The 23,476-nt window shown below is 36.4% G+C and overlaps 1 protein-coding gene across 1 annotated transcript in view; it reads left to right on the forward strand.

Moving 5' to 3' along the window:
• LOC107711923 (phosphatidylinositol 3,4,5-trisphosphate-dependent Rac exchanger 1 protein-like) overlaps window positions 1-23,476 on the forward strand; it is an 83,217-nt gene that overhangs the window by 55,379 nt on the left and 4,362 nt on the right. The window contains exons 17-33 of the mRNA XM_016517014.1: window positions 1,290-1,382; window positions 3,410-3,558; window positions 3,915-4,000; window positions 4,573-4,712; window positions 4,883-4,979; window positions 9,163-9,344; window positions 9,970-10,131; window positions 10,334-10,544; window positions 12,470-12,725; window positions 14,010-14,216; window positions 15,944-16,032; window positions 16,124-16,206; window positions 16,671-16,761; window positions 17,040-17,168; window positions 17,705-17,746; window positions 19,472-19,689; window positions 19,947-20,049. Coding sequence (XP_016372500.1) covers window positions 1,290-1,382; window positions 3,410-3,558; window positions 3,915-4,000; window positions 4,573-4,712; window positions 4,883-4,979; window positions 9,163-9,344; window positions 9,970-10,131; window positions 10,334-10,544; window positions 12,470-12,725; window positions 14,010-14,216; window positions 15,944-16,032; window positions 16,124-16,206; window positions 16,671-16,761; window positions 17,040-17,168; window positions 17,705-17,746; window positions 19,472-19,689; window positions 19,947-20,049 — 2,338 coding nt within the window. The remainder of the gene's footprint in view (window positions 1-1,289; window positions 1,383-3,409; window positions 3,559-3,914; window positions 4,001-4,572; window positions 4,713-4,882; window positions 4,980-9,162; window positions 9,345-9,969; window positions 10,132-10,333; window positions 10,545-12,469; window positions 12,726-14,009; window positions 14,217-15,943; window positions 16,033-16,123; window positions 16,207-16,670; window positions 16,762-17,039; window positions 17,169-17,704; window positions 17,747-19,471; window positions 19,690-19,946; window positions 20,050-23,476) is intronic.

The following is a 23,476-nucleotide window of genomic DNA, read 5'->3' on the forward strand; positions in this document are numbered from 1 at the left end:
TTAAGGGGTGTAACACTTGATGCAAACTTTCTTCAAACACTTCAGCGGACGAGATATGACATCTTTTTTTTCAAAATATACATTCAACATGTAACAAATTATAATAAATCCAAAATTTTAAAATATGCGATCTACTCCACTTTCCTGTTATACTCATAACCTGCAGCAAAAGTTTTTGTTCTTTTATTTCAGCTAAATGTGACATATTGATCTTCTGTTGGTCACATATGAAACTAATTCACAGGTCAGAGTTCACCAAATGTGTGTCCCACATTCATATGAATGGAAGTCAGTGCCTCTTTAGTTGTATTTAGTGTAGTCAAGATTAAGATGCTAATTGAGGTCCTGTTCTCATAGTAAAAATAAGTTTGACCTCAGTTTAACTGCTTATATTATGTGTAGCTTGACAAGATACGGAAGATATCAGATTTAGATTATTCTCAGTTTGACCAACTTGGCCCAGTATCAACAATACTAATGTAAAAGGAAAGAAAAAAGAAAGAAACCTAAATAAGAAACCACACCCACCTATATTTTTAGACACATATTCATGCCACTAAACCATCAGCCATGCATTTAATTTTCTCCTCCTGCCAATTAACACCCTCCTCGTCCATCAGTAATTACCCTGACCTTTACAAACTACTCTTTCATCCCTTATAGACTGACAGATTCCTCCTCCAGATCATCAAACACTTTCTCCTCTCTGTTCTCATCTCGATTTACCCTCCTCAGTTGGCCCTCTCAGACGTCAGGACCGTACGCCACTGCAGATTTTCAGAGAAAATAAGGATTGATGAATAGAAATAAGACAAAAAAGGCATTTACAGGGCTGGTAACCATGTTCTGCTTTGGCTCTTAGATAATAAAAGCACATAAAAGCCCATCTCATGTGTAGCTGTGGAGAAACTGAGCATTATATCCTTGTTATGATCCAGATTTGTCCTAAAACCAGTGTAAACTTTCATCCATGATAACGCCTTTATCACCTGAGCTGACCTGTTAGCATGCAGCTGTGGCACATTTGAACAGATTATTGTTTGGTTATTTTTAGAAGAAAAGACTTAATACCTCAAATAGCTTTTGGACTACAGGATGCGTAGCTTGTTCACACATTTGCACAAATGCTTCTGCTCTCTCAGTGCGGCACCGAGCTGCTAAATCATAATTTGAGTCCTGAAAGTAACACATTCTTTTCCGTTCCGTTCTGCATTTATTTTGAGACGTTACCATCATTATTCATTTTTTGACCCTTGTGCTGATATAGTGTTTCTCTCATCCGTGTACAGATCCATCCTGAAGAGGAGGACTATGGGTTTGAGATCGAAGAGAAGAACAAGGCCATCATAGTGAAGAGTGTGACCAGGGGCTCATATGCAGAGGTATGAGTTTGAGTAACCGCATCCTAGTTCTCCACATTTCTCTGCCCTATACAAAAAATATCATTGACTGAGCATAACCCAAAATACATGCCAATGGTTGGCTTGAGTCTCACAGTCTGCCACATTTGGGATTTCCCCAAGTAAGCTGTGTTTTCTTTCTTATAAGGCATTTCCACCCAAATTATCTATCTATCTATCTATATATATATATATATATATATACATATATGTGAGCTGGTAGCCTTCCATAGAGAGTAACAAAACCTAAACAACTCTTTTCACGTTTCACTGTCTGATCATCAGTCACATTTAGCACTGGTTCATTGAAGTAATACTTTATTATTTAATTTCTAGCAATACTGTATAATCAAAAAAGGCTTAAAAAAACGATGTAAATGTAATCGCTAAATGAGACTTCGTTTTATATCTAGAACCTTTTTTGTTAACATAAACGTTATATTCATATTTGAACTATGCAATTTCATAAAACCTGTCCAGAAAATGTCATAATATTTCACTCCAAAATGGAAAGACAAAAATAATATGCTGATTTAATGCTGAAAACATATTATCAATGTTGAAAGCAGTTGTGTTGTGTTGTGTAACAGTTATAAAGTGATTTTTATTTTATTTTTTTTCAGGATTTTATTTTTTTCAAGGAAATGCATTTCTTTGAAATATTTTGTAACATTATAAATGACTTTACTGTCACTTTTAACCAATCAGTTTATGAAAGTATTAATGTTACTGACAAACTTTTGAATGCTAGTGTACATTATTTGAAATATTATTTAATCAAATAATAGTAAAAGTAATTGGTGTTTCATAAAATTTGTGGAGAATGATAATGATAATTGCAAGGGGGGAGTCAAACATGTTTAATTATTCTGAAAAAAAAATAGCAGTGCAAAAAAACTAATCAAGATATTAGTAAAGATAAAACTATAATATAATTAGATAAAACTATGCAAAATATAATTTCTTATATATATATATTTTTTTTTAGATTTTGGAGTGAATAATGTCTATTTTTTTATATCTGTCATTTGAAGGAGGACCTCTTCAACTCGAATGCGTTATTTTCAGTGCACAGGGTTATTTGTGTTCATGCTCTGTACAGCTCTGCCAGATGTTTGTGGAAGATGTGTAGATAATTATGGTTAAGATCTAAACCACCACTAATTTTATCCCCACTGTGCCTATTAGACCTGACACGAGACCTTTTGTCCACTTTAATGTGTCACACTGCTGTTCACAGAAGCATCTGCAGAAGATGAGAGTGTGATTGTAATGGTGATTAATCCAGTGAATGAGTGGAAGTGCTTTATGTCCTGACACTTACAGATCATGCGTCGGGTCCTGGACATGCTTGCTTAATTCATTCCACTCCCTCTGTCTTCACAGCTCTGCTCTCTGGAGATCAGGGAGAAGCAATTAAGCATGTCCCATCATATTTTCCACAGAGTCCTCACACTTACCTTTTTTTCCCCCTTCTGTTTCATCAGATCTTTTCCTTCTTTCTTGTTTTTCATCTCTTTTTTTCTGTTTCTTATAGCTTACAAGTGTTTTGGCTTTTGTTTCTTTCATTAATTTCTTTCTTTCGTTCTTTCTTTCTTTCTTTCTTTCTTTCTTCCTTCCTGCCATTCATTAGTTTAATTTCTTCTTTCCACATTTCCTTCTTCCCTACCTTTCTTGCTTTTTTCATCCATTCCTTTTTTCTTCCCTCCACACATTTTTAATTGCACTTTCATTCAAACTGCTTGGTAAACTGAAAGTGCTGATTATATATTTTTTCAAGCTATATAAAGCCCTTTTGCCATAAAGGTGTGAGGTTCTCTCAATTCTGTCTGCCAATTGTCTAATCCTCATTAACATATCACTCATCTCTCTCCCAATCCTAATGCACATCAAAGAAAATTGTTATGAGTAACACCCTATTTTATTTTTTCCCCCTCATTTTTGATTGATTGTCAGCTGGATTCTTTGTATTTATTTCCTTTTGTTTTCATGTTTTTTTTTTGGTGCAGATGGCAGGCCTTCAGCCGGGTAGAAAGATCTACTCCATTAATGAGGACCTGGTGTTCCTGAGGGCCTTTTCTGAGGTGGAGACCATGATCAACCAGTCCTTCTGTATACGCCGCTCTCTCAGACTGCTGGTGGCCACCAAGAACAAAGAGTGAGTCCAAGTTCACGGCAGAAATCAGATACTTATGCACAGATGTGTTAAATGTAGCCAGGTACAGTGTAAAATGACACTACTGGTATTAGAGTTACATGCAGGAGCGCAGCACACTGCAGAACACTGTTTTTTTAAGAGTATTCATTAATGTTTAAACATGCTGGCACTTCTTATTCCTCTGACACTTTTATGTGCCCCAAACAATGATGTTCTTGAAAAAAGATATTTTGCTAAGTAACACAGAATACATCTATTACAACAACACTCTTGCTCATGTGATGTTACTTAAATAAGATGGACAAAAGAGCCTAGCTTATGTGCTTATCTCATATCTTTGTGTGTGTATATGATAGGATTGTGAAGATCCCAGATGTTCACGGCACTCTTCCTTTTGTTCTCTGCGGTTCTTGTCCACCTTATGTTCATGCAGTGAAGAAAGGTGAGTTCTAATTGATTGTGACGAACAAAACAAACATGCACATCATGTCACATTCATTTGCAAAGTGATTATGCCCTCAAAACCCTGAGCCATTCTGTTTTTGTTTTTGTTTTTTTACATAAATATTCTGAATCAAGGAATGCATTGCATTCCCTCCATCTAACCTGCCAGGCAGATGTTAGTGTACTAAAAATAAAAAGCTTTCAAATAAAGCAATTTCGTGACACCAGGCTGCTGTGGTCATGTGATCAACATCTGGAGCTCCTCAGCATTTGAACCCAAACTCAGAATCCCTGCACATGTTTCTGGATTTAAAAAGCGCACTCTAGGAGCTTTTTGAAGTCAAAGCCGTTAGCTCATCTTCACGGCACTTAGACAAAAGTAGAGATTTATGATGTGCCATTATGGGAGCTTTCATCACTTTAAGTGGATTAGAAAGTGTCTAGACTGGTTTGGATTTGCCTACATGTAATATATACAACCTTCTGACTTCAAAATCATCCATTTGACTTCTTTAATTTGTTTGGTTTAGGTCATTGTACATTATAGGCATCATTTTTGCGTGTATACAGGCTCTGAGGCAGCAGCAGCGGGTCTTCAGCCTGGTCAGTGTGTGCTCAAAGTCAATGGCAACAACATGAACCAAAGCAGCTACCAGGAAGTCCTGGAGCACTTTAGTGGCCATCAGCCTGTCCTGGAGCAGCAAGACACTGTGAGAATCAACACTGCATTATGTTTAACACTGCATTATGTGTTCTTTTTATAGGCTGTGTGGCCCACATATGGTGATCCCAGAGGTTATTTGCTTCTGACACTCTATACAGTACCTGTTTCCTCCCTTTGTGATATCGTTTTTTTCTTCTGCTGCAGAGCTGTGGTCAGTGGGCGTACCGTGTGTATGAGGATGTGGAAGAGCAGATGTCTTTCAGGGGGTGTGAGAATGGCTCAGATTCAGAGGATGGCTGCACTAATGGAACAGGTAGTGTGTGTGTCTGTATGTTGGCAAAAAATTATTGTCGTTAACAGAATACAAAAGCCATGGGAACTGTAGATCCAGTAAAATTGTCTGATGAAGAGCCTGCATGCTCGAAACATCACCTATGTGATAGTCTGTTGTTACATTTTTGTATCTTTGGAACCCAAGTGTGCCGACTTTTTTCTATTTTCATGATCAGTTTTTTGTTTTGAGAGTTTTTCCAGGGATGTGCACAATGTGCTGAACTGTAGATCCAGTGTCATATGCATTTGTGAATGCAAGCTGTGACCAATGGCGAATCATTGATGTCATTGATCTCTTGAGTGAATTCAAATTAATTACAAATCTCTCGAACCTGACTTCGTTTTATATCTAGAACCTTTTTTGTTAACATAAACGTTATATTCATATTTGAACTATGCAATTTCATAAAACCTGTCCAGAAAATGTCATAATATTTCACTCCAAAATGGAAAGACAAAAATAATATGCTGATTTAATGCTGAAAACATATTATCAATGTTGAAAGCAGTTGTGTTGTGTTGTGTAACAGTTATAAAGTGATTTTTATTTTATTTTTTTTCAGGATTTTATTTTTTTCAAGGAAATGCATTTCTTTGAAATATTTTGTAACATTATAAATGACTTTACTGTCACTTTTAACCAATCAGTTTATGAAAGTATTAATGTTACTGACAAACTTTTGAATGCTAGTGTACATTATTTGAAATATTATTTAATCAAATAATAGTAAAAGTAATTGGTGTTTCATAAAATTTGTGGAGAATGATAATGATAATTGCAAGGGGGGAGTCAAACATGTTTAATTATTCTGAAAAAAAAATAGCAGTGCAAAAAAACTAATCAAGATATTAGTAAAGATAAAACTATAATATAATGAGATAAAACTATGCAAAATATAATTTCTTATATATATATATTTTTTTTTAGATTTTGGAGTGAATAATGTCTATTTTTTTATATCTGTCATTTGAAGGAGGACCTCTTCAACTCGAATGCGTTATTTTCAGTGCACAGGGTTATTTGTGTTCATGCTCTGTACAGCTCTGCCAGATGTTTGTGGAAGATGTGTAGATAATTATGGTTAAGATCTAAACCACCACTAATTTTATCCCCACTGTGCCTATTAGACCTGACACGAGACCTTTTGTCCACTTTAATGTGTCACACTGCTGTTCACAGAAGCATCTGCAGAAGATGAGAGTGTGATTGTAATGGTGATTAATCCAGTGAATGAGTGGAAGTGCTTTATGTCCTGACACTTACAGATCATGCGTCGGGTCCTGGACATGCTTGCTTAATTCATTCCACTCCCTCTGTCTTCACAGCTCTGCTCTCTGGAGATCAGGGAGAAGCAATTAAGCATGTCCCATCATATTTTCCACAGAGTCCTCACACTTACCTTTTTTTCCCCCTTCTGTTTCATCAGATCTTTTCCTTCTTTCTTGTTTTTCATCTCTTTTTTTCTGTTTCTTATAGCTTACAAGTGTTTTGGCTTTTGTTTCTTTCATTAATTTCTTTCTTTCGTTCTTTCTTTCTTTCTTTCTTTCTTTCTTCCTTCCTGCCATTCATTAGTTTAATTTCTTCTTTCCACATTTCCTTCTTCCCTACCTTTCTTGCTTTTTTCATCCATTCCTTTTTTCTTCCCTCCACACATTTTTAATTGCACTTTCAAATGAACTGCTTGGTAAACTGAAAGTGCTGATTATATATTTTTTCAAGCTATATAAAGCCCTTTTGCCATAAAGGTGTGAGGTTCTCTCAATTCTGTCTGCCAATTGTCTAATCCTCATTAACATATCACTCATCTCTCTCCCAATCCTAATGCACATCAAAGAAAATTGTTATGAGTAACACCCTATTTTATTTTTTTCCCCTAATTTTTGATTGATTGTCAGCTGGATTCTTTGTATTTATTTCCTTTTGTTTTCATGTTTTTTTTTTGGTGCAGATGGCAGGCCTTCAGCCGGGTAGAAAGATCTACTCCATTAATGAGGACCTGGTGTTCCTGAGGGCCTTTTCTGAGGTGGAGACCATGATCAACCAGTCCTTCTGTATACGCCGCTCTCTCAGACTGCTGGTGGCCACCAAGAACAAAGAGTGAGTCCAAGTTCACGGCAGAAATCAGATACTTATGCACAGATGTGTTAAATGTAGCCAGGTACAGTGTAAAATGACACTACTGGTATTAGAGTTACATGCAGGAGCGCAGCACACTGCAGAACACTGTTTTTTAAGAGTATTCATTAATGTTTAAACATGCTGGCACTTCTTATTCCTCTGACACTTTTATGTGCCCCAAACAATGATGTTCTTGAAAAAAGATATTTTGCTAAGTAACACAGAATACATCTATTACAACAACACTCTTGCTCATGTGATGTTACTTAAATAAGATGGACAAAAGAGCCTAGCTTATGTGCTTATCTCATATCTTTGTGTGTGTATATGATAGGATTGTGAAGATCCCAGATGTTCACGGCACTCTTCCTTTTGTTCTCTGCGGTTCTTGTCCACCTTATGTTCATGCAGTGAAGAAAGGTGAGTTCTAATTGATTGTGACGAACAAAACAAACATGCACATCATGTCACATTCATTTGCAAAGTGATTATGCCCTCAAAACCCTGAGCCATTCTGTTTTTGTTTTTGTTTTTTTACATAAATATTCTGAATCAAGGAATGCATTGCATTCCCTCCATCTAACCTGCCAGGCAGATGTTAGTGTACTAAAAATAAAAAGCTTTCAAATAAAGCAATTTCGTGACACCAGGCTGCTGTGGTCATGTGATCAACATCTGGAGCTCCTCAGCATTTGAACCCAAACTCAGAATCCCTGCACATGTTTCTGGATTTAAAAAGCGCACTCTACTGTAGGAGCTTTTTGAAGTCAAAGCCATTAGCTCATCTTCACAGAACTTAGACAAAAGTAGAGATTCATAATGTGCCATTATGGGAGCTTTCATCACTTTAAGTGGATTAGAAAGTGTCTAGACTGGTTTGGATTTGCCTACATGTAATATATACAACCTTCTGACTTCAAAATCATCCATTTGACTTCTTTAATTTGTTTGGTTTAGGTCATTGTACATTATAGGCATCATTTTTGCGTGTATACAGGCTCTGAGGCAGCAGCAGCGGGTCTTCAGCCTGGTCAGTGTGTGCTCAAAGTCAATGGCAACAACATGAACCAAAGCAGCTACCAGGAAGTCCTGGAGCACTTTAGTGGCCGTCAGCCTGTCCTGGAGCAGCAAGACACTGTGAGAATCAACACTGCATTATGTTTAACACTGCATTATGTGTTCTTTTTATAGGCTGTGTGGCCCACATATGGTGATCCCAGAGGTTATTTGCTTCTGACACTCTATACAGTACCTGTTTCCTCCCTTTGTGATATCGTTTTTTTCTTCTGCTGCAGAGCTGTGGTCAGTGGGCGTACCGTGTGTATGAGGATGTGGAAGAGCAGATGTCTTTCAGGGGGTGTGAGAATGGCTCAGATTCAGAGGATGGCTGCACTAATGGAACAGGTAGTGTGTGTGTCTGTATGTTGGCAAAAAATTATTGTCGTTAACAGAATACAAAAGCCATGGGAACTGTAGATCCAGTAAAATTGTCTGATGAAGAGCCTGCATGCTCGAAACATCACCTATGTGATAGTCTGTTGTTACATTTTTGTATCTTTGGAGCCCAAGTGTGCCGACTTTTTTCTATTTTCATGATCAGTTTTTTGTTTTGAGAGTTTTTCCAGGGATGTGCACAATGTGCTGAACTGTAGATCCAGTGTCATATGCATTTGTGAATGCAAGCTGTGACCAATGGCGAATCATTGATGTCATTGATCTCTTGAGTGAATTCAAATTAATTACAAATCTCTCGAACCTGATTTGACTATTAGTGTTTTCTGTCTAACAGAATCACTGATAAAAAAGGGCATTTATAATATTACAAAAGATTATATATGTAACTATTTATGAACAATTTAAAATAAATCTAAACTGAAATTAAAAGTAAAACTGCACAATGAAATAAAAATAAAAACAAGTGACAAAAAAGATAATTGACCTTTTTAATGTCATTGTAATGTAATGCAATGAAAAATGGTCCTGTAAACATTTATCTGTGTTCCTATTGGATTCTTTATACTTGTGTGTTCTTTGGATTTTCTAGGCTCTGTAAGAAGGCTGGAACAGTTGTCCATCACTGACGATGTTCCTTCAGTCAGTCTGAATGTGGATAATGTTCATGTGGAACATGGGGTTGTGTACGAGTACGTCAGCACAGCAGGAATCAAACACTGTGTGCTGGAGAAGATGGTGGAACCCAAGGGCTGCTTCATCCTTGCTGCAAAGGTCCGACCACGGTTAAATGATAAATGCATAATTTCTGAATTTTGTTTCTGATGACCCATAATTGTGCTTCTGCTTATACTGTATATATTAGATTTCAAGATGGACATTTAAGGCTACATTTACACTAGTGCGTTTTCGTTTGAAAACGCATAACTTTTGCTACGGTTACGCCTGTCATTTACACTACTCCGGCATTTTCGACCCTCGAAATGTAGACTTGTAAAATGTAAAAATGTAAAATGTAGACTTTCGAAACCGCTACAGACCCCGTTTTAGTTTGAAAACTCCGGTGTTGTGTTTCAGTGTAAACGGACCAAAACAGAGACTTTTGAAAACGATGGGCGTGGCTGCCAACATTCGCTTTGCGTATCCTTGACGACCGTGTAAAAAATAACATCATGCTCATTGTTGTACCTGCATGAATGGTCTTGTGACATGCGTTTTCGGTTGTGCAGTGTGGATGGAGATCGTTTCTGAAACACAGTGATAACGCAAGTGTAGACGAGGATCGTTTTCATTTTGAAGCGCCGTTTTAAACCGAAAATGCACTAGTGTAAACAGGGCCTAAAAGAAGTTGTTTTTCTAACCTATCACATGTTCTTATGTGTATTTTGAATGCTCTCAGATACTGGAGGCCTTTGTGAAGGACGACAGTCTGTTTGTAAAGAACTGCCAGCAGCTAATGGCTCAGAATGAGAAGGTGGTGACCATGCCACAGTTTGAGTTTCGAAACATCTGTGACACCAAGCTGGAGAGCATAGAAAAACGCATTTGCAGCTACAAACAGGTGTGACATCTGTCTTGCTGTTACTACTTTATCATTTTGTCATATTCCCCAGTGCACCTCATATGGGACAATATCACAATGTTTTGAGACATGAATGACAGTTTTTTTTAATGTAATTGATATTTAAAAATGGAATAAAAGGCATTGAAAAAAAACTATGCAAATGCTGTCTCATAGTGCTTTAAAATTCATTTCCTGTCAGTTTGTGGAGGAATTGCAGACAAAGGCCTGGCCCATGTTTAAGCAGGCGAGCACTAAACCTCATGTTCTGGGCTGCATGGACTTCGTCCCCACCAACTGTCATCTGAACCTGATGCAGGTGTCCTGCCCGAAGAACACCTCCTCAGCAGGCCGAGCCTTCAGCATCCGCTTCGGACGCAAGAACTCCTTCTTTGGGCTTGATCCTGATCAAGGTACACATAGTTATGATACCATTTATAACTGAAGGGATTTATTACTAAATATTATATTATATTTAAATATTAGATATTCTTCTATAATACATTTTAATATTTCTGTTTCTCATAAAAGCTCAATAAAATACGTTATAGAGAATATATACTGTTTAAGTCCGAGAAATGACTTTTGATTAAATACTGCTATGTTAAAATCACTCAATCAGTGTGGATTCAGCTCATTGGCTCAGTTAACCAAGTCTCCATGTTACAATTATTGAAAGTTGTAAAATAGTAATTAAGCTTTATGGTGAAAACCTCCCAGGTCTTGTAAAAATCATGGCCTGCTATTCCCAAAGCAATCCAGAACCTTTTAAAGCACCTCCATTAAGACACCATTAGACCATAATAAGTAGCTTTTAGTGATGTCATCCTCCACTGTCCCATAGGTCTATAGTCATCCACTCCCTGCAGCCTAACGCCCGCATCTCTCTCTTATTATGACTGTTTGATTTTTGTTTATGAGGCCTGATGCTTTATTTAAGAACATAAACATTAAGTCATTTTAGCTTTATCATCAAATAACAACACAAACTCAACACACCAAAGCTAAACAATAGAGATTTCTGTTTCTGCTGGCCTGGTTGGAACAGTTGTTCAGATTTGTCCAGATTTTTCTTGGAATAAAAATTATAAAATTTATTTATAGCAATTTTTATATCATTTTATTATTATTTTTTTTTTTTTTTTGTTTTAGTTTTCTTTATAAAAAAAATATTATTAGCAACAATACCTGTAGATGATACAACTTTAATGAAACTGCTTTACACCTATAAATTAATAAACCTTTTTTTTCTGGATTTAGTTGATTTTCAAGCCATGCCGACTTGTGCTTCCAAGACTTTCAAATTCAAGCTATCCTGCACTTGTCCAAAAATTTCAAGACTAATAATATTTAGCTAAATTTTCAAATTCAACTGGGCATCCCCTAGAACTTAAAGAGGCAAAGCATCTGGCTTTCATTTTTGGCTTCACCTGCCTAGATTGCTGCGGTCTTTCTTGGAATAAAAATTATAAAATTTATTTATAGCAATTTTCATATTTTATTATTATTATTTTTTTTTTTAGTTTTAGTTTTCTTTATAAAAAAAATATTATTAGCAACAATACCTGTAGATGATACAACTTTAATGAAACTGCTTTACACCTATAAATTAATAAACCTTTTTTTTCTGGATTTAGTTGATTTTCAAGCCATGCCGACTTGTGCTTCCAAGACTTTCAAATTCAAGCTATCCTGCACTTGTCCAAAAATTTCAAGACTAATAATATTTAGCTAAATTTTCAAATTCAACTGGGCATCCCCTAGAACTTAAAGAGGCAAAGCATCTGGCTTTCATTTTTGGCTTCACCTGCCTAGATTGCTGCGGTCCAACTTTCTGTCTAGCCGCCACGTGTAGCTGGGAAAAGAACCACAAAATGCTTTGTTTCTTCTGCTCCTCAGCACGAGAGCTTTTTATTTTTCAGTCTCTGCTGCACATCTGCTCTGCAGTTGTCTCACGGTCAGAGATGTTTAAAATTCCTCCGGTACACTTCTCTGCAACCTAAAGCCTCATGGTCCATGGCTTTACCACATGCAAGAGTATGCCTCACTGCTTTTCAGCCATTCAATTCTTCTGTTTTATTGAGTCACACAAACTCCAAACGTACAATGCTGTGTCCCTAGACAGCATTTTAAGGCATGCGCCCAGCATTGCGAAGTCTGAGTACCATAATTATGTCTTCTAAGATGCCTTCTTTAGGCCAAATTGTAAGGCGGCATCAGTTATATTTTCTAGATTGCAAACTCTGTGACAAAAGAAAAAATCCAGGATGCTGTTTGAATCAAGAAAAGTGACTTTTTTTTTTCTTATTGATTAATGTCACTTATTTTCTTACTGCAGCCAATGTGAATCCCATGTCCCAGGCTGTGCATTGCGTAACCAGCATGGCGGCCCCCTCCTGGAGTTGCTTGAGTTTAGATGAAGAGACGGAGGAGGGTGAAGGGAGCACAGAGGACGGCAGGAAGCATGAAGAAGGAGGTCTCAGCTTCCTCCTCAAACAGGAAGACATGGAGAGCCAGGACAATTACATCTGCCTCTATAACCGCCTGGACATATCAGTGCGAGAGATGAAGCAATACGTGGCCCAGATAGATGTGTAAGTGGTGAAGTAGTTTAACAGAGTTCAAAATAACATTAAAATAGTGAACTATTGAAAATGAATTAAAATAGCGATAAATTGAAAATGAACTAAAAAAAAATGAAAATAAATTTCTATAGTGAATATACTTTTTAATCTAAAATAAATTCTAAGATATTTAATAATCTACAACATTGTTCTTTTTAGATTGTGAAAAAGTCATTGAAATGTAACTGCACATTTGGTAAAAAAAACTAAAATTTACAACTTTCTCAAATTCTCATCTGAAAGCTCAGATTAGGTTTTAGTAGCCTCCTCTTTGAGTTCTTCGAGTTCAAAACTTAAGGATGTTTTTTTATGACAGTCTAAAAATATTTATGGCTTAGACAGAAAAAAATGTAAGACTGAAGCATAACAAACGACTGCAGTGGAGACATTTCAACAGCCTCTCAGGAGGAACGAATGTTTGTTATTCAGTAGCTAGCATGTGCTGATGTAGAATTTAATTGTCAGTGAAATGAAGTCATTTCCCTGTCTCATTCCCAGTGCCTTTCTGTCAGTCTACACTTCCCTGTCTCATTCCCAGTGCCTTTCTGTCAGTCTACACTTCCCTGTCCCATAAAAAAACAAAGCTCATTAGTGAAATAAAAGGGTGTTTCTTCAACTAGAGGCAGTTTTGTCCTTATTGTCTTAAAATACCCTTAAAATAAGCTCTCTTAAAACACATTTCACACTCTCACTAGTTTTGTCTCACTAATTTGTCCATTAACGTCTGAAAATAGAGTAAATAGAGTAAAAACAAAAATATAGATAAATATTATTGCAAAATAAAATAACTGTTTTTTAAAAAGTAATTTATTCCTGTGATGTCAAAGCTGAATTTTCAGGATTCTTTGATGAATAGAAAGTTCAGTAGAAGTCTTTTGTAACAATGTAAAGGTCTTTACTCTTTCTTTTGATCAATTTAATCTGTCCTTGCTGAATAAAAGTATTAATTTCTTTGAAAAAATCTTACTTGTCCCAAACTTTTTTAATTTAGTGTATATAATATTATATATAATTTAGACATTGCTCAAATTTATGATCAAAATTTTAATTACGATAAAATGAAATCATCTGATAATGATCCCTTATTTTCATAATTTTTATCTGTTGATCTGCTCCAGCTGCAGGTAACATTAATCATAAGTGGGCAAATCAACTCATAACTTGCACAGGTTCGGTGTCAAAACACTCTTATAATTCATTAGAACAGTTCGTGTCGATCTGTTTCGAAACCTCTCTAAATATGTTTCATCTTAGACTTCTGTCATCGATAACTGGACCGACCCAGCCGCAGGGCTCAGAGCCACCCTTGTTTGAGAGTGCCCCCTCAACCTCACCCATACAGGAGGAGACGGACCAAGACAAGACGGAGCATGGCGGGAACAAGAGAGTGTGCTTCAAAGTCAACGAAGATGATCAGGAGGACTCTGGACACGACACCATGAGCTACAGAGACTCCTACAGGTGAGGAAAAGTTTGTGAGATAATATTTATGAAACATGTTGAAGCCTGGGTTCTTAAATAAGTAATACAGGCTCGAGTCCAACCTGCAACATGTCCTGATCCCATTACCTCTCTGTTCTTTATCCGTCAGATAAGTTTATAATAATGACGATATTGATAAAATCACCAATTTTATCTGATTTGAGAGCTTTATATTGACTCATAATAACATTTTGTTTTCTGGGAAATTACATGATTTAAAGATGATTTAAAATCCCAGTCTTCCTTCAGCACGTGTGAAGCAGAGCGAGTGAGCAAGACGGGGCTTCTGGGCTCCTGTCTGCTCCTCCTGTCAAACAGATGTTGCTAAAACAGACACGTAGGGAGACGATAAACATCCCTCACAAAGAACCTGTTGTGCCACAGCAACCCAGACGCCCTCTTTAACCGCTTAAGAATATATTCAGTCACTATTGTTATGTCATCATTATATGGAGCAAAGTTTGTTTGGTTGTGATCTAGACCTGACGGAGCAGGGCAGACCTGAGGCTGACCACAGCCGGGTGGATTTTATGCTTCTGTCAGGATAAACGAATGCCTGCTTTTACACCCTCTATCATTATGTGGCATTCTGCTTTAAAATCCTGCTACTCTGTGATAGGGTGAGCTCATGAACAGCTGCAGCCATCATGAATTATAGATAGAAAAGTTTTTTCCTCTATTTAGGCTCTTACTGTAAGTAACTGGATTTGTTTGTGGGATGTAGGTTAGGCCGCCTGTTCTTGTTGTCGTGAGAAGAGGGCTGGCTTTTAGGGAACATGAACTTTCAAGGGTTCAGGAGGTTGAATGGTAAAATACAAGGGAATGCTCCTTTTTTCCCTCTCTCAATTTCTGGGAGTGTTGCAACCTGCTGGTCATAAGCTCGATCTGCTTCCATTCTTGGCTTGTGGCGGCACTATATTTGTCCTCCCCTCTCATTGCGGGGTGGGGAAAGGGAACTACTTCTACTCTTTCTATTACTAGTGCGTAGTCTGGGCAAGTCTGTTTTCCCTCTCAAGCTTTTCTGGAACACAAGAAGACATTTCGAAAGTTTCATTCTGTCTCAGAATAAACATTTCAAGGCTGCGAAGAAGGCGTCCACCTAAACTTGTGGATCTTATTAGATAGGCGTTTAATTGTTGATGAAGTTTGTTGATGTTTAAATCGTTGTGAAATGACTTCAGCACTTATAATCAGTGTGGAATTGTCTTAAAGGGATAGTTTAACAAAAATGTACATTTCTATTATCATTTACTCACCTTAATGTCATTCCAAACCGTTATGACTTCCTTTCTTCTGTAGAAACCTGTTAGTTAACCTAATTTAACCTGAACAGCCTAAGCTAAGCATTATTAGCTAATCAAAATCTATAATTCTGAGCCCAAACAAATTGATTAATATGTGTTCAACCACTGCCCTGCCACTGTATTGCAGATAAAATGAACAGGAGTGAAACAGCCATACAGAGATCCTGGAAAGTTGTTTGTTTCAGTGAAGTTTTCCTTTATATTTGTAATTTTTCTTCAGAATAATTACTGAACTTCGCATCAGTTTGATTGACTATAATGCTTTGAGAACGGTTAAAAATTTTTTTTGTAAATGATTAAAAATCTTTTCTTTTTTTTTTTAAATATTGGTAAAATTGGAATTGGTCTCTGCAGGCATCCTTTTCATCACATGAAGACATTTGTATTTGTGTGTTTTCACAGTGAATGTAACAGTAACCGGGACTCAGTGCTGTCATACACCAGCGTCCGGAGCAACAGTTCATACCTGGGCAGTGATGAGATGGGCTCAGGTAACTGTCTGTCATCTGTCAGATGCGGTTACAATGTTGAAATTCAGGACAACTACTAAAAAGAAATTGCTACTTTTATTTTGTTTTCCAGGAGATGAGTTGCCATGTGATATGCAGATCCCTTTAGACAAGCAGGATAAACTTCATGGATGTCTGGAACACCTTTTCAATCAGGTATAATGATTTCCCTGCTGATAAATCAAACTTTTAGTCTCTTTTGCCAATTTAAACTTGATATTCCCTTTGTAACTGTTGCCCTTTGTCTGACACCACTCACCTCCTTATTTTGCCTTCTATTTTTGTTCTTCATCAATACATCCCCTCTTAGTTTCCCTCTCTTCTTCATTTCTAACTCCCACAGTATCGTTTATCACATTACCATCATGTCTAGTGAGCACTCTTTGACCTCTGCACCTGTGCTCTTTGACCTCAAAATCTATCGTCTTCTGGAAGTCACCGGATTTTGACCCCTCTCAATTTCCCAGATATCAATAATGAGCTCTTTCATCCAGTGCAGACAGGTTACATGTGGACAGACTGAAAGCAGCAGGCCTGACGTTAGCAAGGGTGTTAGCCGGTCTTCAGTTAGTGCAGGATGTGTGTGGTGACAGGCTTAACTGTGTCTTTTTCATTCTCAGGTTGACTCTATCAACAGTCTCCTTAAGGGCCCTATCATGAGCAAAGCTTGCGAGGAAACCAAGCATTTCCACACTGACCACAGTCAGCCAGGTACCGCCCGGTCGGGGTGTGCGTGTGTGCTATATTTACATGCTATGTTTGGAAACTCATTTGAGGGATGTGTGTATTTGGGTTCTCCGTTAGTGTGTGGGGGACTTTTATAGGTGGGTAGGGGTGTGTGAATGTTTCTGTTTGCATCTGTCCGTTATTACCTCTGCATGCAAGGGTACCACAGTAGTTTCTCCTATGTGTTTTATGTATTTAAAAATAGAGGTCTATATATATACACCATATATAACATTTTTACCCCCACTTTTGTTGTTTAACAGAGTTTCGGCACACAGATGACTGGACTGCACGTTGGCGGTATGTCTTGCACAAGAACATCCAGGAGGACCCTTGGAACCTGCCCATTTCAATCAAATCTTTAATTAACAGCCTTCATCGCTTCGTAGAGGGTAGGTTCAAGCCGTAACGATACTTAGTCAATATCAGAATAGCTCTAATTACTTTTTTAGCACTTTTTTTTAGTACTGGTGTTATTGTGCACAAATCATCAGCGTACATTATTTTAATGCCGATTCATGTAATAAAATTTGCAGTAATAATGGCAAATAACTGATTTGAAAAATGCTACCATTGGAGTATGTCAAGATACCATTGGTGTTTTAGGAGTCCTTCAAAATCAATTTAAAACTTGTATTCAAGTTAAACTTGAGAGGCACTCTTTAAGAAAACCATCTAGCATGTTAACAGAAAAACTATGGAAAAGCAGTTTCCCCATTATTATTGGTAAAAACCAATACTAGCTAATCCAAATCCTTACACTATTTTGTGAATGATTACAAATTAAAAATTACACTGTTTATATTGAGATTCACTTTTTTAGAGCGCCTTGTCATGTGCCATACACTGCAATAGACAGGCATCATGTGTCTGTCCTGTATTGTTATGCATTGGGTTGTATTCATGTCTATTTGTAACTGTGTTGCAGATGGAAGGAGTCAACTCTTGTTGGCATTGCTTAAATGCACTGGTAAGATACTCCTAGATTTGAACCTTTCCCTTGTTGAACTTGACCATTGTAGATCATTTCAAATATCTATTGAAAGTCAACTCAGAATGTTTACTTGGTCATGCACTTGCGTCATCATCTGTGTGAGACTTCAGAAACGCAACTGCAGTGTGTGTGATTTATCATCCCTACTGTTCTGGATTGTGCTGTATTTACAGACACCTCTATGTGCTGTGATATGGGAGTGTTTTATTGGAATTCTGTAGCAGGGAGTGTGTACAGTTTGTGTGCATGCAGTCAAGTTGCAGTGGGGTGTGTCTGTTTGTGAGCTTCTGAGCGAGCAGTAGACACAGATAAAGTGAGAGAACGGAGAGAGTGGGTTTGTCCCGTGGGGTCTGTGGTGGGAGACATATGGAAGCTGTTGAGCGTTTGCTTTGGAACCTGATCTAGAGCCCTTATCCCTACTGCTCCACACAGACAGCAGCTCCAATCCCTGTTCCCACCCAGTGCTGCTGTGAAACCCACCATCTGCTTAAAGTATTACACACTCTTAGCACGGCTTACAACTGTTTTAGGATTTTCAGGATTCCCCTCAGACCGCTCTTTGGGAGATATATATATATTTATATATATATATATATGCACTTCTGGTTAGATGCTAACTGCATTTCGTTGCCTTGTACCTTACATGTGCAATGACAATAAAGTTGAATCTAATCTAATATATATGCTGATCTGTGAACCGTAAATTAATCCGTATTAGCGACATCTGCCAATTAAACATTAGAGGAATTATCTATAAAATGGCAGTTAAAACAGTAAAAATAAGCACCGTTAGTAATGGCTTCTGACCCATACATACATTTTAAAGGTCTTTGAACAATCATCATCATCATTTGAAGTGTTTTCTCAACAAATATTGATATATGCAGTTAATAATGACTTATAACTATTAATTTCATGTGATCAGTTTGATAAATAAAATACAATATATTAATAGAGAACCCAGGGTGTTATAAACCTGTACAGTACATACTGTTCAAAAGCTTGGGGTCAATAAGATTTTTTTTAAAGCAATTAATACATTTCTTGTAAGATTGAAATTGATTAAAAGGGACCAGAAGTGACAGTAAAGAAATTCATAATGTTAGAAAGATTTATATTAAAAACAAATGTTGTATAATCTTTCCAATTATCAAAGAATACTGAAATAAATGTATCATGATTTCCACAAAAATATAAAGCAGCACAACTGTTTTCAACATTAATAATAAAACAAAATGTTACTTGAGCAGCAAATCAGCATATTAGAACGATTTCTGATCATGTGACACTGAAGCCTGGAGTAATACTGCTGTTTGTACTGTATTGTTGATCAAATAAATTCAGCCTTGATGAGCACAAGAGGCTTGTTTCAAAAACATTAAAACATCTTGCCAACCCCAAACTTTTAAGCAGTAGTGTATCTCTTCACCAGATGTACTGAATATGAATATACAATCATATTTATAATATAATATAATGTTTTATATTATAATTTACATTATAGTTTAAACAAATGATTGAGTCAAAGACAAATATTTTTTATTTGTATGTATGTTTTATTGACTCTTAAAAATGTGATACAAACAAGAAGTGAAAAATGATCAAATATTTTCCATGCATAATGAATAAATGTGAGTGTACACACATCTATACATCTATTTATACAAATATCATGAATTCTTTTCTACTCTTCTGTCACAGACACAGAACTCCAGTTGCGGCGGGATGTCATATTCTGCCAGTCTTTGGTGGGGGCGCTGTGTGCATTAGCGGAGCAGCTTGTGAATGCGCTGAACCTGCGTTTCAACAATAACGGAGAGTATGAGGAGGACAGTAAAGAGGTCAGCCGTAAATGGCTGGAGCAGATCGCCACCATCGGAGTGCTCTTTAACTTCCAGTCAGCACTCTCTCCACATGTGGTGAGACATTACCAGAAGTTACATCTTCTCATAGCTGATTCAGTGACAGTCATCCAACAATGTCTCAGTGCTTTCTACTAATATACACAAGCATGATAATAATGTTTTAGAACTGAATCTTGAGACTAAATACAGAACCAAGGCCATCATATCCTGGATTTTCCTGAATGTGTGCAGTATTGTTTCAGTCATATACTCTCCTGCGTCAGCATGAAGATCTGGATTATTTTGGGTTTACAAACTGTTTCCTTTAACAGAGAGAAGAGCGAATCATGCTTGAAGATACAAAAGCAGCACTGCAGGATCTGGAGAAAGTCACTGTGCTGTTCCGCCCACTGGAGAACGAGTGCCTCGTCCCAAGTATGACACCACACCACACCACATATATTAACCCATCGAGTAATAGATTGTCAATCACAGTGCCAACAGAAAAATACATCTAAATATATATATATATATATATATATATACACACACACAGTTTTTTATTGTTTGTAACTCTTTCTCTTATCCAACCTTAATATGCAAATACGAAGAAAGCCATCTGTAGATTGATTTACCCAATAAGAGTAAACACTGTGATGCTATAAAAACATTGCTCATCCTGACCATTCAGACGCTGCAACATTGGATCAAGTAGTGGCGGGCTATCTTTTCACTAAGCCAATGGCAGACAAAAGGGGTGTATGTTGCTGAGTTTAAATCATTTTAAATAACCCTTTAAATCATTTTAAATAACATAATTCACACCATAATAATTGTAATAATTAGTTAATTATTTTAATATTTTATTTATTTTTTATTTATTTTATTCTTTTATATTTTTATATTCTTTTATATTTCATGTAATGATGGTATTACATGTTTTTTCCTCACTGGGTACAAACCAGTGTTATTTTAGTTATTAATATTTTAGTTTATTGATATTTTGTAATTATCATTTATTTTTTATTTTCAGTTTTCATTTTAGTTTAAGTTTTAGTATTTTTTTATAATGTGCTTTTGTCATTTTTATTAGTTTATTGTTTAGGTTTAATTTAGTTTTAATTTAACTTTTAGTTCAGTTTTGTTTTTATTTCCAGTTAGTAATTTTCAGTTAGTTGCCATTTCAACAAGCATTTTCAACATTTTAGTTTAGTTTAGGTTTTCATCTAATATTTGTATTTTATTTCAGCTTTATTTCAATTAACAAAAATGTTTTAATAGTTTTATTTTTAGTTAATAACCCTGGTACCGGGAATGTGACTGACTACTGTAAATACAGTTAAAAGTGTAAGCCAGCTTTTGTTATTTAGCATTTAAGATTATTAACAAGTTAAAAATGGCATAAATATTTATGACGCATGTATTCTGAGTAAATTAATGGTTTAAAATACATTCTGTAAACCACTGAAACACCAGCAACAATGACCACAAATTCCTTCCCTTTATAAATCGTTACATCCAGGATCCCTCCCTTTCTCTGATAAAGCTGTGTGATTCCACTAAAAAGTGAAAGCCAAAACTCTCATCCTTATATAGCAGCACCCCCTCCCTCCCCCTCCTCACAAACATACACACACCCTCCAGATGTCCTCTTCAGGAATGTCAGCACAGTCAGTCGTGATAGGAGAACAGCTTTATCTGGCGTCTTCTGTTTTGGTTTGACTATATCTGAGGGAGGAAGTTCTGCTCTGTGGTTTATTCCTGCCGCAAAGGTGTTTTATTTACAAGGTCATCTCTGTGTTGTACAAATGTGAACAGCTTGGCTTTTTTCCCTGTTTCACACATCTGTGAGGTTTCTGCCTTTTAGGGCTGGGCGATATGACGTTATTTTTTATTTATTTTTTTTTTTTATATTTTTATATTCTTTTATATTTCATGTAATGATGGTATTACATGTTTTTTCCTCACTGGGTACAAACCAGTGTTATTTTAGTTATTAATATTTTAGTTTATTGATATTTTGTAATTATCATTTATTTTTTATTTTCAGTTTTCATTTTAGTTTAAGTTTTAGTATTTTTTTATAATGTGCTTTTGTCATTTTTATTAGTTTATTGTTTAGGTTTAATTTAGTTTTAATTTAACTTTTAGTTCAGTTTTGTTTTTATTTCCAGTTAGTAATTTTCAGTTAGTTGCCATTTCAACAAGCATTTTCAACATTTTAGTTTAGTTTAGGTTTTCATCTAATATTTGTATTTTATTTCAGCTTTATTTCAATTAACAAAAATGTTTTAATAGTTTTATTTTTAGTTAATAACCCTGGTACCGGGAATGTGACTGACTACTGTAAATACAGTTAAAAGTGTAAGCCAGCTTTTGTTATTTAGCATTTAAGATTATTAACAAGTTAAAAATGGCATAAATATTTATGACGCATGTATTCTGAGTAAATTAATGGTTTAAAATACATTCTGTAAACCACTGAAACACCAGCAACAATGACCACAAATTCCTTCCCTTTATAAATCGTTACATCCAGGATCCCTCCCTTTCTCTGATAAAGCTGTGTGATTCCACTAAAAAGTGAAAGCCAAAACTCTCATCCTTATATAGCAGATCCCCCTTCCCCTCCTCACAAACATACACACACCCTCCAGATGTCCTCTTCAGGAATGTCAGCACAGTCAGTCGTGATAGGAGAACAGCTTTATCTGGCGTCTTCTGTTTTGGTTTGACTATATCTGAGGGAGGAAGTTCTGCTCTGTGGTTTATTCCTGCCGCAAAGGTGTTTTATTTACAAGGTCATCTCTGTGTTGTACAAATGTGAACAGCTTGGCTTTTTTCCCTGTTTCACACATCTGTGAGGTTTCTGCCTTTTAGGGCTGGGCGATATGACGATATTATCGTATATCGACGATGTCTCGTAAGTATCGCGATGTCGATGTCAACAGTCAGGTAGCAGACGATTATCGACATTATCGGAAAAGAAATGACAAATAATAAACCTAGTAAGTTGCAAAAAATATTTTTCCCCATAGTCACCATACAGGTCTTTTTGGATGCAAGAATGAAATAATTTAGTAGGAGGGTTGGGAATCGAAAAGCTATTCCAATTTCGGAAATCAGATCAGATGCGTAAGGTCAGGAATCAAATTACTTGTTATAAAATTACATTTCGATTCTGCTTCTCGATTTCTGTACGCGCATTTATTGTGATTTCAAAAGATTCAACTGCAAGAAGACTAAATAGAACTCACTTCTGCACTCGCGCGCTGTTTTCTGTGCTGCTCACACACACACACACACAAAGCTCATGCACAAAAGCCGCCTCTTATATACGCGAACGCTGGACTGAGCTCTCTTTCTCGCATTCTTACACATTCGAATGGACAAATACACACAAAATTATATCAAAATATCCCATAAATACAATAGGTTGTATTGTACAAGGGTGTATTGGATCCGTGCATTGACAGCAGCCGCTGCTGCTTAATCAAAGAACAAAAGAAAAGAAAATCCTCACTGATCTTGACTGAATCACTTTTGTAACCTCAGTTTATATTTTATTTGCCTGTTGTTCGGCACTGACTACTGTAATGGCAACGTGCATCTGTGTATGCGATTATTTTGGAGATGCGTTCCAATATAATTTATCCTTACAGTTTAATAAAAGTTTAATGGAAAAAAGACAAAAAGTAGTACTTCATGTATTTCTGAATATTTTTTTAAACAGACTGTATAATGATGAAAAACCACAAGCATGACAGGTATAATTAAAAGACGCAAATTCCTTCAGCGCACATTTCCGTGTAATATTTTTACAGATTTTTTAAAACCGTGTATACAATATAATTATGTTTAA

The sequence above is a fragment of the Sinocyclocheilus rhinocerous genome, unplaced genomic scaffold (genome assembly GCF_001515625.1).
Source record: "Sinocyclocheilus rhinocerous isolate Xijiao unplaced genomic scaffold, SAMN03320098_v1.1 scaffold1168, whole genome shotgun sequence".
Taxonomy (NCBI): Eukaryota; Metazoa; Chordata; class Actinopteri; order Cypriniformes; family Cyprinidae; genus Sinocyclocheilus; species Sinocyclocheilus rhinocerous.